We start from the raw sequence: 15,699 nt of genomic DNA, 5'->3' as shown, positions 1-15,699 counted from the left end.
TAAAGCTTCAAGCCCCCGGACGAAGCAAGGGGTAGCGAAACATACATTGGGGCTGTGTTTGTACTCCCCCTGGAACCCCCTAACCTGGCTCAGGATCATCTCTGGATATTCATTTCTACAACATCGCGGCACATAAGCACACTAACAGCATTAAATAGATGAAACGGGGGAGGGAAACTACAAAAACATAGAGAAGCCCAGGTAGTCATTAAGACCCCGTGGAATCATAGAGTCCATCTGGACTATCCACCTGAACTCCCTACGCAGCAGAGCCTTCTCCAAATCTCCTCCCCGAATTCCCAGGGTAACCTTTTCTATTGTGAAGGCCTTCAGTAGAGTATGGTCTGACCCATGCTTCAGAAGGAAGTGTCTGGCCACTGAAGTGATCTTTTTGACATTTTCCAAATCTCTCGATGCGTTCTTAATATTTTTTGTATGCTCGAGGACTCTAAACCTTAACTCCCGTGTAGTCATCCCAATGTAGGGAAGGCCACAGGGACAGGTAATGCAGTAAATGACTCCCTTGGTTTTGCAACCAAGGAAGTCCTTAATTCTAAAAGTGTGTTCTTTAGAATAATCGGTAAACACCTCCATCTGATGCATGAATCTGCAGGCAGAGCAATTCATACATTTATAAAAACCTTTCTTTCTGAAGGTAGATGGAAATGTATCTGTAGTGCTAGGAACAAAATGGCTGTTCACCAGTTTGTCCTTGAGGTTTGGAGATTTGCGGCTGGTCATGTTAATTCTGTTACCCAAAACTCGTTTAAGGTCAGGGTCAGTCATCAAAACACTCCAGTGGTTTTGTAGTGTATTACGTAACACAGACCACTGTTTATTATGGGTGCCAATCAACCTTATTTGTTGTGTGGTAGATGATTTAATTTTAGGACGTAGTACTGCACCGACACACTTTATTCGAGCAAATACCCAGTATGTACCTGGCAGATACCTGGAATGCGCCGCTCCTCACCTCTGACAAGCCCCATTGCGTTTGCCTTCCCAGCCTGGGTTCATGCCTGGCTGACGGGCGGCTGATCTGTTAAATGATAATGATTAGGATTTAATAGACTGCAATGCTTCGCGTGTCTTCCAGATGGCATAAATTCATGAATTGTAATGCAGTATATATATACACTACCGACACACTTTATTCGAGTGTGGCCGGTACCGCAAGCCGGGAGATTTCCCGGCTTGCTAGTGGCCGCCCCTCGGCGTGCCGCGCGTCATAGACGCGCGGTCACGCGTCATCGGGAGCGTGCGCCCCCTGCACGCGTGTCCAGGGGCTCCCGAGGGAGCCCTGGTGTCCCGCGATCGCGGGACAGCGGCAGGGGGTTCCGGGGGACCCGGCGGACCCGGCAGCGGTAGGGAGAGCGCCCCGATCGGAGGGCGCTCTTCCGCTGCTTCGGCGCGCGCCCGTCACACTCGGGCGCGCGCCAGGCTACTGCTGCGGCACAGAACGGGCAAATGCTCGAATAAACTGTGCCGCAGCAGTATATACTGTGCAGTATTGCAGCCAGCGGGAATAAAATGCTTCAATCCCTGCCTGGAAAATACCTCAATGCACTCGGGCAGAAAACAGTCACAAACCTCAATACACCCGGGTATACCCGAATTCGTGGGACTAGCCAAGCTCGAATAAAGTGTGTCGCCAATGTAGGGAGTCCCTAGATGCTCTGAGACCCCCCTGAAAGCCTCTCTCAACACACCGACGACTGTAGCCTCTTTGATAGAATCTGTCTTTCATCTCTCCTGCTCTCTCCAAAAAACCCGACTCAGTAGACACATTGCGTTTTAAACGCAGAAATTCGCTGGTTGGAACGCCCTTAATCTGATGTCTTGGATGGAAACTGGTAGCATGTAATATAGAGTTTGTTGCGGTCCCCTTACGGAAAATGTCCATGAGGAGACAGCCACCAGGCCCAACACTAATGTATAAGTCCAGGAATTCGACCCTAGTTGCACTGCAACTAAATGTCAGCTTGATGTTCAAATCGTTGTTGTTGAGGACATCGACGAACTCCGCAAACCCCATGGCAGTTCCTTGCCAGAGGATGAGGATATCGTCGATGTACCTCAACCACAACGACACACACTGTGTGAAGCGAAGATTATCTTCAGAGAACACAACCTCTCTTTCCCACCATCCCAGGAAAAGATTGGCATAGGAGGGTGGGCAAGTTGCACCCATCGCAGTTCCCCTTTTCTGTAAATAATATTTGTTTTTAAAAATAAAATAATTATGTGTGAGAATAAATTGTAACAGATTTAAAATAAGATGTGTAAGTTCAGTGGAGACGTTTTGCATAGAGAGATAGAATTGTGTGGCTCGCAGTCCATCATTATGATGGATATAGGTATAAAGGGAAAATGCAAAAAAGAATCAATAAATCTGCAGATGGGTTCGCACATCCCCCCTATGCCAGAAATAATTGGTCTTCCTAGGGGGTGGGAGAGGTTCTTGTGCACTTTGGGCAACATGTAAAACGTAGGTACCCTGGGGAATCTTGACGTAAGAGCCTGACTGTTACACTGAGTGATTACTTCGTCCAAGACCGCTGATCGTAAAATTAGGTCTAGTTCTGTCTTGAAACGAATGGTAGGATCAGAAGCAAGCTCAGTGTAACAGTTACTATTTTTCAGTTGTTTCATAGCTTCCCGCTCATATATCACCTTGGGCCAGATGACGACGTTGCCACCCTTGTCACTGGGTTTGATGACCACCTCTTTTAGGTCTTGAAGTTCTCTAATCGCCGTAATTTCTGCCCGTGTGAGATTGGTATCACCCATCTGTACTTTTATTTTCTTAAAATCTTCAGCCACCTGTTTAGAAAATACTTCAACTTGCGGACAGGTTTGCCAGGGTGGGCAGAAGACTGATTGAGGTTTCAATTCAGAAAGAATTCCTCTCTCTTCAATCTGTCATACTCCCTGGTCATTCAGAAGAGAATCCAAATCTCGTAAAGCAGCTGTCTCCTGTGTGTTCCACTGGGTAAAGTCCAAACTAGAATCCTCCATGGTAGAGATCTTTGAAAAATGCTTAAATAAAAGTAATTTTCTACAAAATAAATTGAGCTCCTTTATCCCTTCAAAATGGTCCATGCAGGAGGTGGGAGAGAAGGATAAGCCGCGTTTCAACACGTTTGATTGATTTTCAGTTAGAGTCACACTGGTGAGATTGACATACTAATTAAGTATTTATAATTTTGTCAGTCTATTGGTTGCCTTCATTGTGCAGTCTTGTGGATGCGGGGTCCGTTCTCTTTTTTAGCTTTTATATATATAGGGAACCATGTTAAAAATGGTTATTGAGGCAAAAAGTGACACTGTGTGCTCATTTGCATGTCATTTCCCAGAATCCCTTGCTGCAGTGGAAGTGCTGTATGCTGGGTGATAATGGGGAAAGGCAGGGTTGCAGACCTGCCTAAGACATGCAGATGAGCATACAGTTATATTTGCATATATATATATATATATATATATATATATATATATATATATATATATATATATATATATATATATATAGTTAGAGTCACACTGGAGAGATTGACATACTATATAATCACTTAACACCCTACCTTATCTACAGTACATATCTGGGTTTTTTTTCCCTCTCTCTACAGTACACTGTTTTAGCCATTGAATCCTTTGTATTGCTTGACCTGAAGAAGAGAGGATAACTCTCGAAAGCTTGTCCTATGACATAAATTGTTAGTCCAATAAAAAAGGTATCACCTAATACTGAAGAACCCATTTATTCTGCACTTTCGCAACTGGACTAACACGGCTATTTTCTGCTATATATATATATATATATATATATATATATATATATATATATATATATATATATATATATATATATATATATATATATATATATATATATATATATAAAATTATATATATAATGTTTATATATATATATATAATTATATATATAATGTTTATATATGTTAGAGTTTAATAAAATCTTAGAATCTTAGACCTTTATACCACATATACAGCATGGCATGTTATATGTGTCAATGTCTGTTATTGTGGGAGGAAAATGGAGCATCCATACAGTAGGTCATGATTTGATATCCTCCATTTGTAAATTAACATGCTAAATTATAAAACTAATTTTTTTTGAAAAATGTATGTATTTCCAACTATTTAAATCTCAAACTACCTGGAGAATGGAGCTACAATAATCCTCAGATCCCCACACCCTTCAACTAAAGTCCATCATCCTATGTGTAGTACACAACAGTATAAGTATTAGAAGATACCTCAGGCTAAGGCTTAACAAATGTGCTATTCCAAAATTGGTGTGCATTTGGAATTCTGCATCTGCTTGCCCCCATCGAAGTAGATGCAGCTCTTTACAGGCAATATCTTGCATCCACATTTGAACATTTCCGCTGTGACACGAAAATGTCAAGAACATTCTCCTAGTGCTCTACACTACAGTGTGTTGATCCGATGATACAGGTCCATTGTAAGCGGCAGTTTGACTGAAATTTTGATGTTTTCTAGTTGTGGGCACCCAAAAAGACCAATAGAGAAAGTTGTTGGTTTTCTGTGGATTTTAGGCGAGTCTCATGAAATCAGCACTTCATGGTTATCACTCCTATGGAGATTGTTTTTTTTTGTTGTAAGGTGCTTTCAATGCTTGAAGTATGTAGAGGAGAGATTTAACTACTTTTCTACCTTATGCAATTCTAGCAAATGCAGTATTCTACATGCTAGGATTCAGCTGTGAGTCATGCTCACATTAGCTCATGGTCACAGTACCGCTGCTAGCATGCCTCTGGCTTCGTCTGATCAATATGGCTGAGTTCAAGATGCCGACTTCCTTATACTGTTATTAGGGAAACTACATATCTTCCTTATGCACTACTTCTATGGTTTTAGTCAATGCATTATTCTCATAACAGGGTTCAGCTGTGAGTTTGCACACATTAACTCATGGCCACAGTACCTGAGCTATCATGCCTTCTATTTCGTCCTATTAACATGTCAGGTTTCAAGAAGCTGAGTGCTGGAGTCTCTTCAATCCAACGCTTTAAAGCCTGCAAATGAAAGCAAATCAATAAGTCATTTAAGACTTCTGTTTAACAATGTATTTGAAAACCACTTGACTAATTTATTCCTGGATAGGTTTGCAATTTAGATTATATACACATCTATTTCAACAATTAGCCTTCAATCTGAATATATTTACCATTCATACAAGGAGATTTACCTTCTCATAATAACAGTTTTTGGCACAACATATGGATTTTTGCAGGGCCTCCGACAGGGGGACAGGATGAGAAAGGAGAGAAGGAAGGGCTAAATCAGAAGGGGGGCATACAGACATGAAAGTAAAGAAGACATATAAAAAGATAGAGCGGAAAATACAAAAGAGAAATACATAAGAGGGAAAAGACAGACACGAATAAAAGATGCTGGGGAGAATATACATCAGATTGTTAAAGAGGATCAAGAAATGAAGAGGAAAATAAGAAAAAGACACGGGAGAAGAGAGAAACATGGAGGATGTAGAATGTCATAAAGGAGAAAAGGAAAAAGACTGAGACATGGGGGTGTTAACAATAGAATGACAGTATATGTGAGAAAAGAGAGAGGAGGGAGAAAAAAAGATAGTAACTAAGAGAAATACATGAGGTGAGAACAGAGAGAAAACATGCTGGGGGGAGAGGAGAGAGAAATACATGCTGGGGGTGGAGGGGAGAGAGAGATATGTTGGAGGGGAGGAGAGAGGAAGACATGCTTTGGGGGGAAGATAGAAAGACATGCTGGGGGGAGAGGAGGGAAAAAGATATGCTATGGGAAAGGAGAGAGAACAACATGCGGGGGAGCAGGGAGAGCAAATGACCTACTGGAAGGAGAAGAGAGAAATACATTCTGGAGGAGAGGAGGGAAAAAGACATGCTGTGGAGAGAGAGAGAAAAATATATGCTAGAGGGAGAGGAGTGAAAGACATACTGGAAGGAGGAGAGAGAGAAATACATGCTGAGTGGGAGAAATACATGCTGGGGGAGAAAGACATGCTGGGGGGGGGAGAAAGACATGCTGGGGAGAGGGGGAGAAATACATGCTGGGGGAGAGAGAAAGACATTCTGGGGCGGGGGGGGGGGAGAGATGCTATGGAGAGAGAGAAATGCTAAAGAGAGAGGCGAAAGACACTGGAAGGAGGAGAGAGAAATACATGCAGTGGGGGTGAGAGAAAGACATACTAGGGAGGAGAGAAAGACATGCTGGGGGATAGAGACATTCTAAGGGAGAAGTCAGAGAAAGGTATGCTGGAGGGAAATGAAACAGATAGACATGCTCTTGCGAGGAGAGAGAAGGGGGCTGGGGGCAAGAGAAAAATATGTTAGGGACAGGAGAGAGAAAGATATGTTAGGGACAGGAGAGAGAAAGATATGCTGGAGTGGGAGGAGTGAGAGAAAAAGAGAAGCATGAAGGTTAAAGAGAATTATACGAAAGGAAAAAAAGAGTCATGGGGATGGAAGAAAAAGAGAAATACTTTGGAGGTAAGAGAGATATGGGGGGGAATTGAGAAACACATTAGGAATGTGATGAAGACTATGCGAAACGCGCGTATGAGGAAAGCGTCATGATGTAATTCCTGGCATGACCACATGTGATCTAGCGATACCAGCGGTCCATGATCAGCTGTATATCCAATCTCCATATTCACAGAACGTCTGTGGAGTCAGACCGCCCGCGGCCGACCCTAAAGGAGTCAAGTTTTTACTATACACATGCAAGGAAAGCTCAGCTGAGTCTGTAAGGAACATTATCTGGATTTCCCACCTGCTCCCCTCCTCCCCATACTTCTCCTGTTTGTAGGGATATGTTATCAGGGTGAGTTTTTTACCTAGGTTTATTTGAAGCCCAACAAGGTGTTTCTATGTGACTCTCCCAACCGCCACTATTTGCCCGTATGCGCAACTGACTGTTGATGTGTGGGCAACCTTCCACCACACTGATTAACATTCTGGTACACAGTGAGTTCACAGGGACTGGGACATATGCCCTGTAACTCTCCCATGCTCATGGAATCGGACACTCGGGACATTTGAGATCTAGCGAATGGGTACCTTCCCCGTCTTCTCATTCCGTTTACCCTGTTGGGCCATTTTCCATATCCTGACCTCCCCCTTCCCATGTTTGTAGGGATATGTGTTTAGGGCTGTTTTACAAATGGTCCCATTCCTGGGGCATTTGGTATTGTCTGTTCACTGTTGTCTAAGGGTATAAATCACCCGCTAACTGAATTGCCTGTAGTGACCCCACATAATTGTCTATCGATCACACAGCTAATACTGCTGTTAGTGGAGCCAAATTGAATTGTTTTGGCACTCCACACTTACTTTTACCGTTATTTTTTTTCCCTCCCTTATATTTTAGTGTATATTTAATAAACTTGCTATTATTATTATAGTAACTATCACATATCATCCATTTGGGACATAGCATTTAGGTGCCTTATAGTGCTTTTATTGTTATATTCACCCCTTAAAGGGTATCTCTCCCACTCATTCATCACATGCAGGCACTGAGTGCATGCTATAGGGACCTGCTGGGTCTGCACTCTGCACTGCCCAGATTCTTTTCTGTTCATTTAGGAGAAGGAAAGAAGAAAAAGACATTGAAGACACTAGGGAGAAAACGAGAGAGAAAATAAAGATATGAGGGAGGGAGGGGAGAAGATATGACGGGTCAAAGTAGACCGAATGTGATTATTTTGGAACATTTGCAAGGTCCCCATTCTTTAAATTTGTCCTCAGCCTAAAAACTTTTGATAGTGGTCCATGACATTAGTGACCTATTTTAATGGGTCCTAATAACTCCTAAGAATGCAACAGCCTTCAATTGGACAAAACAGATAATTGAATACAAGTTTATTCTATCTAGCATTAACTTTTTGTGCTGCCACTAGATGATTATATCATTATACAAGAAAAAGATATCAATCGCGTGTGCAATACGAATGGATTCAATGCATACAACATACAGTTGTGTGAAAAAGAAAGTACACCCTCTTTGAATTCTATGGTTTTACATATCAGGACATAATAACAATCATCTGTTCCTTAGCAGGTCTAAAAATTAGGTAAATACAACCTCAGGTGAACAACAACACATGACTGTGACGATGACGCATTATCTTTGCCATCAATTAAAGGCAGGTTGCCCGGCAAAGTAACCTCCGAGTCATCAAACGTGTGTTTAAAATGTCAGCTCTGCAGTCTAGGGCTGACTGCAGTTTTATAAAGGCTTCGAGCCTGTGTTTAAGGGGTTAATTGGAGAAGTACGCTTGGGATGGGGAAGATACCATTTAAAGCTCAGATCAAAAAGCTTATCCAATTAACGGTATAACTTTCGTTACGAATGTCCTAATGTTCTAATTTTTTGTATGCAAACGATTAGGAGAGAGACATGTAGACTGTTATGATTTTATTAATAGTACCATGTGTGTAAATGCATAAACAGGCATGGCCCTTGTGCAGATACCTTTACAGTTATGTGAGGTGGGGGGGATTTACATGACAGGCAGGGGACACAGATACATTAAAAGATTCACCCTGCTAGTTTATGACCCAACATACAAGGGGGGCAGATATGCATAACCGAATGCCTGGCTTCTAAGGGACCCCGGGGAGATGCACTCCAGGATGTATACAAACAGTCAGAGCGTCAAAGAGGTTAAGCAGCTGGCCAGCAACTGAGGGGATTCTCTGATAAGAGCCAGATATTCTGTCACTGAGCAAAGGGGTTTGGCCAGGCATTATAAGCTAGTGCAGGCCATGGGGAAGGGGTTCTCTGCTGTAACATCAGGAAGAAGTGGACAGGGGTGAAGAGGTGTGTTATCACCTTCACAGATTTGTACCCGCCCAGCATTTCATTAGATCTAAGGACTTGGAAACTAATTCTGCAAGGGCAGAACGAAATTATTTTATTTGGCCGAAATATAGGAGTGGCAAGGTGCGCCCCTAGCCAAAAGACTGTCCTGTTGCCTGAACTTTAAGTCCAGAAACCTGTTATTTCATTGGAATATGTGTTGACTTGTGATATTTTGGTAATTCAAGCTGTGTGTGTTCTTTATGTGAATAAACCCAATTTATTTTATTTCATGCTTTTATTCAAAGGATCCAGATGGTAAAAGGTGTTAAAAAGCTTGGTCTCCCGTGACAATGACATATTACACTGTGTCATGCTTTATTTAACAAAAATAAAGCCAAAATGGAGAAGCCATGTGTGAAAAACTAAGCACACCCTTACTGCTTCCATAGGAATTAAGATGCCAAGTAGCAGACAGGTGCTGCAAATCAAATGCCCTTGATTAATTGATCATCAACATGTGTGACCACCTCTATAAAAGCCGAAGTTTTAGCAGTTTGCTGGTCTGGAGCATTCAGGTCTGTGTTAACACAATGCCAAGGAGGAAAGACATCAGCAATGATCTTAGAGAAGCAATTGTTGCTGTCCATCAATCTGGAAAGGGTTATAAGGCCATTTCCAAACAATTTAAAGTCCATCATTCTACAGTGAGAAAGATTATTCAAAAGTGGAAAACATTCGAGACAGTTGCCAATCTTCCCAGGAGTGGATGTCCCAGCAAATTCACCCCAAGGTCAGACCGTGTAATGCTCCGAGAAATTGCAAAAAAAAAACAAGAGTTACATCTCAGTCTCTACAGGCCTCAGTTAGCATGTTAAATGTTAAAGTTCATGACAGTATAATTAGAAAAAGGCTGAACAAGTATGGTTTGTTTGAAACGGTTGCCAGGAGAAAGCCTCTTCTCTCTAAAAAGAACATGGCAGCACGGCTTAGGTTTGCAAAGTTGCATCTGAACAAACCACAAGACTTCTGGAACAATGTCCTTTGGACAGATGAGACCAAAGTGGAGATGTTTGGCCATAATGCACAGTGCCACATTTGGCGAAAATCAAACACAGCATATCAGCACAAACACCTCATACCAACTGTCAAGCACGGTGGTGGAGGGGTGATGATTTGGGCTTGTTTTGCAGCCACAAGACCTAGGAACCTTGCAGTCATTGAGTCGACCACGAACTCCTCTGTATACGAAAGTATTCTGGAGTCAAATGTGAGGCCATCTGTCCGACAGCTAAAGCTTGGCCGAAATTGGGTCATGCAACAACAGGACAATGATCCCAAGCACACCAGCAAATCTACAACAGAATGGCTGAAAAATAAAAGAATCAAGGTTTTGCAATGGCCCAGTTAAAGTCCAGACATCAACCCGATTGAAATGCTGTGGCGGGACCTTAAGAGAGATGTGCATAAACAAATGTCCGCAAACCTCAATGAACTGAAGCAACATTGTAAAGAAGAGTGGGCTAAAATTCCTCCACAACGATGTGAGAGACTGACAAATTCATACAGAAAATGATTCATTCAAGTTATTGCTGCTGAATGTGGTTCTACAAGCTATTGAATCATAAGGTATACTTAGTTTTTCACCCATGGCTTCTCCATTTTGGCTTTATTTTTGTTAAATAAATCATGACACGGTGTAATATGTGTATTCATCTGAGGTTGTATTTACCTAATTTTTAGACCTTTGATTGTCCTGATATGTAAAACCATAGAATTCAAGGAGGCTGTACTTTCTTTTTCACACAACTGTAGTAGTAAAGGTTTGTGGACACAAGTTATGAAAATTCGAGTGATTGAGACTCCATTAAAAACGTATAAAGCTATTCAATATGCAGTCCGACATCTTTGCAGTGCTTGAGAAGATTTCAGCTCTATCAAATGAAAGGGACTAAAATGTTCTCCAACACAGGAGATCACATCATAACATACTGAATAGGGGATTTTTTTTTTTTTCATGAGAATTCCTGCCTACCAACGAGTGACACTAACAACGGCAAATGAGTGAAATTCAAATTAAATAGATGAGACCATCATATAGTCAGTTGGATTCACTTCATATGAGTTAGAATGACAGAAAATGAGTGGTAATATTCAATAAAATGCGATAGTGCCAGTAAGGCAGTACCGAATGTAAACCCCAACAGACTTGAATGGGAGTTTCCATGAGGTACTACCCAAACAGCGTACTATCACACTGTAATAAATAATAATGAGTGGGACCTTGCATAAATAAAATAAATTTGTGTTGCTATCATATGGCATCACAATTAATAAGCACGCAGCTGCTATGTAAGTTTCAACCCATATAGGTTTTTAACAAGTATTTTTCGACTTTGTATTCTGTGAAGAAAAGCAGCTATAATTTCCCAGTCATTTAATAAAAGTCTCCTCACCAACACCAAGGCTCTAGTCTTGACGAAGAGCAGAGTGTGCGTCTGTGGGCTCTCGTGATAGACCTCTCCCAAAAGGAACTTTAGCTCATCCAGCTTTGGGTTCTCATTTAAATTGTCATTTGAAATTCTCAACAACTCCGGCTGTATGGCTGCAAAAGGGAGCAAAAATAAGATTCAAGAGTAATGACAGTGAAAAATATGCAAACTTTGGAATGCCTCAGTCATGGTTGCAAATGATATAATACAATAATACTTTGCTACTATGATAGAAACTATGCGAATTGAGTGACTGTGATCAACAGAACTTTAGTATAGATATTGTCAATTAATTTATTATTTAAGAAAAATAAATCAATGATGGCTGTTAAAAGTAATTTACCATTACATCTCGTCACCAGATATGAACATTCTGCATTTGAGCTTAGCACATGAAAAATACTTTTATTGTCTGGAGTATTACTTACATATAACACATCAAATATGGCATATACTTTTCAAAGATGTTGTATGTGATCCGTTTTTCCATCCTCCTCTCTCGATGAGATCCTTTCTTCTGAGGTAATCCTATTTCTACCTTTATATTATCTTTTTGTCTCTTAGCTAACCACTCTACGTATTTTTTATGCATAGAAAATTCCCTAGTCAACATTCTATTCTGAGTATTATTCTGAATATGGTCTTTCACATGCTTGGTCATTGTGAAATAAAAGCCACACCTCTTTATGTTTCATATAAGGAGTTCAAACCCAGACTTGTATGACTTGCAGACGTAATTATCTCATAGTCCAAAATTGACACATAACTTTTTCCTTTAGAACAGCTTTACTAATATATCCAAGCCACTTATTGACTTCACATATCTTCTCAACAGCTGTTGTAATATTATCTACTGCAATTCTATATTTGAAACTAGCCATATTCTTTAATTCCAAATAACCCATGTAGCATACTGTATGTTTCTATTAATCACACATACTATAAGATAGGTATATATACGGATATAGCATTGGTGCAAGATGCAATCAATTTATGCCAGTGTTACAAGATTCCTCTTTCTATAAAGTTTATCTAACTACAGTATTTGTACTCTTTTACAGAAAAAACTAATTAACAAACACAAACACACACGCATTACATACAATATATATATATATATATATATATATATATATATATATATATATATTATAATGAGCAAATATATATATATATATATATATATATATTCCCCCCTTTTTGGAGAAGAGGTGGTTATTTGATCGCCTGATATGTTTGATACTACACTATGAGTTCAACATTTTTCTCCTTTTTCCAATTTCTTTAGATATGCCGTTTGAGCCATTTAATTGATCAGCAGCAACTCTCAACTCACAAGGGAAGTACTTTGTGTGTTTTTTCATATGAACTATTTTAATGTTTAGACACTTTTTTCAATCACTTTATATCAAGTGCTATATGCACTTTGAAGCACTTTGTTATACTCCACTTTGTAATTTAAAGTGTCCTGAGAGTGAAATATGTTAATTTATTTTAATGGTCCAACTACTTCATTCACCTGTTACCTTGATAAAAGATCTTTAAACCCTGTCTCCAAGTGATCATATGCTGTGTAAATGTTTAGTAAATTCAACTACTGACACCTGGGTAGGACAACTGTTTGATTAGAAATACCATTTGTTTTAATGTGCCTCACGTGCTAATTGAGCTGTCTTGTCTGAATATAATTCAATCAGGTGACTTGTTAAGCTATTTACCTAGAGACATACTGGGGGAGCAGCCTGCATGTAAAGCAGCCCATCTTTAAAGTAGCACATTAAGTGGCATAAAGTCTGGAGTTTAACAGGGACATCAACGGGCGTGAATAAGTGGTCAACATAACACCTATTGGACCTGAAACCTGGATTTGAACTACGCTGGAAAGGAGGCTATTATCTATCCCAGACTGCACATCTCAGCACTAAACTATTGCTGCCATGCCACCTCTACTATTTATATTTGCTCTGATTTCACTTCTTCTCAAAATACGTGCATCTTTATACCAGCCTCATTATGTTTCTAACTCTATTCATATATCTCCATCGCTTCTTCTTTTGCCACTACTCAATTCACATGAACTCTTTTCTTACCTGCGCCCACCAAAACACACCCCTACAAATATTCCTCACACAGTCTCTTTCTTTCCACAATTCTCCACCTTGCTTTGGGGGATATCTCTCCCAATCCTGTCCCTGTTTTATTTCTACATGCTCTCGTCCTCGCCTCCCACATGCAAATTCTACTCCTTCTGGTGTCAACCCCTCTAACCTCATACCATCCCCTGTCACCCTCCCTCCTCTCTCCCTTTTTCATGGGCCCTTTGAAATTCACGCTCCCTTTCTAACAAGTTCCTCTCTGTGCATTACTTATTTTTCTCTCACTCACTGCTCCTCTTTGCCCCTCTCTTAGGGTGGCCTTTCTTTCTCCCACACTCCGCACCCTGATGGCAGGGGTGGAGGCGTGGGGCTTCTCCTCTCCTCTCTCTCTGCCGTTACCAAACCCTTCCTATTCCTCTCTCTCTTTCTTTTCCCTCCTTTGAGGCTCACACTGTCCAGCTTTTCTCTCCATTCCCTGTCCACGTGGCAGTCATCTATCGCCCACCTACCTCTACTCATCCCCCTTCTGTCTTTCTCTGTCACTTTGAATTCACATGAACTCTTTTCTTACCTGCGCCCACCAAAACACACCCCTACAAATATTCCTCACACAGTCTCTTTCTTTCCACAATTCTCCACCTTGCTTTGGGGGATATCTCTCCCTATCCTGTCCCTGTTTTATTTCTACATGCTCTCGTCCTCGCCTCCCACATGCAAATTCTACTCCTTCTGGTGTCAACCCCTCTAACCTCATACCATCCCCTGTCACCCTCCCTCCTCTCTCCCTTTTTCATGGGCCCTTTGAAATTCACGCTCCCTTTCTAACAAGTTCCTCTCTGTGCATTACTTATTTTTCTCTCACTCACTGCTCCTCTTTGCCCCTCTCTTAGGGTGGCCTTTCTTTCTCCCACACTCCGCACCCTGATGGCAGGGGTGGAGGCGTGGGGCTTCTCCTCTCCTCTCTCTCTGCCGTTACCAAACCCTTCCTATTCCTCTCTCTCTTTCTTTTCCCTCCTTTGAGGCTCACACTGTCCAGCTTTTCTCTCCATTCCCTGTCCACGTGGCAGTCATCTATCGCCCACCTACCTCTACTCATCCCCCTTCTGTCTTTCTCTGTCACTTTGAATCCTGGCTCTCTATCTTTCTGTCCTCTGACTCCCCAGTTCTTCTCCTTGGGGACTTCAACTGCCATATTGATGACCCCTCTCTCCCTCTCCCTCTTTCTCTCTCTAACCTCTTCTTTTGGCCTTAAATAATGGACGGCAGCCAGCACCCACAACGATGGTCACTACCTAGACCTGGCTTTCACTAAAACTTTTCTCTCTCTGATTTCTCCATTGCCCCTCTTCCTCTCTGACCATCATCTCACTTCTCCCCTTCTCCACCTCTTTGACTCCCTACTCAGACCATCCTCGGCTGCCTTTTCTTCCTCCATCTCACCTCAGGACTTTGCTGACTATTTCAAGGAAAAGGTGGGATCCATATGTCAGGACATCCCCTCTGTATCCTCCTCCCATCTGCACCGCTTCCTAACTCTCCTCCTGACTTCCTTGACTCTTTTCCGCTGTCATAGAGGAGGATGTGTTGTTGCTGATCTCCTCTTCTCCTTCTACCCACCTGCCCTCTTAACCCCATTTCCTCTCATCTCATAAAACCTCTTGCTCCTACTATAATACCTACGCTCACACACATTTTTAACTCCTCCCTCTACTCTGGTACCTTTCCCTCCTCCTTCAAACATTCAACAGTTTTACCTTAACTCAAAAACAGCAAGCTTGACCCTACCTGTCTTTCTATCTATCGTCCTGTCTCCCTCCTGCCTTTTGACTCTAAACTCCTTGAACGTCTTGTATTCTCTCGCTTGCTCCATTTTCTCAATACCTATTCTCTCCTAGACCCTCTACAATCCTGCTTCAGCATTGCTCACTCCACTGAAACAGCCCTCACTAAAATAACTAATGAACTCTATGCTGCCAAAGACAGCGGTCATTACACTCTGTTCATATGACTCGACCTCTCTGCAGCATTTGATACTGTGGACCACTCTCTTCTCCTTCACATTCTCCAAACTCTTGGTATTCATAACAAAGCTCTATCCCGGATCTCCTCTTACCTCTCCCATCGTACTTTCGGTGTCTCTTTTGTTAACACCTCCTCCTCTATCGATCTCTCTATGGGGGTACCCCAAGGGTTCTGCCATGGGACCTCTCCTCTTTACACACTCTCTCTAGGTGACCTAATCACATCTCTCTGGTTCAGATATCATC

At 41.6% G+C, this 15,699-nt stretch overlaps 1 protein-coding gene across 1 annotated transcript in view; it reads right to left on the bottom strand.

The window, feature by feature from the left end:
- Positions 1–15,699, bottom strand: part of LOC142491888 (antiviral innate immune response receptor RIG-I-like) — a 145,202-nt gene that overhangs the window by 41,259 nt on the left and 88,244 nt on the right. Inside the window, exons 15-16 of the mRNA XM_075594709.1 lie at positions 11,301–11,449; positions 4,970–5,060 (exon numbers count right to left, since the gene is read on the bottom strand). Of these exons, the coding sequence (XP_075450824.1) occupies positions 4,970–5,060; positions 11,301–11,449 (240 nt within the window). The remainder of the gene's footprint in view (positions 1–4,969; positions 5,061–11,300; positions 11,450–15,699) is intronic.

This window comes from Ascaphus truei, chromosome 1, assembly GCF_040206685.1.
Source record: "Ascaphus truei isolate aAscTru1 chromosome 1, aAscTru1.hap1, whole genome shotgun sequence".
In the NCBI taxonomy this organism is placed as follows: domain Eukaryota; kingdom Metazoa; phylum Chordata; class Amphibia; order Anura; family Ascaphidae; genus Ascaphus; species Ascaphus truei.
Note: the sequence above shows the minus strand (reverse complement) of the source record. Positions and strands in the feature narration are given on the sequence as shown.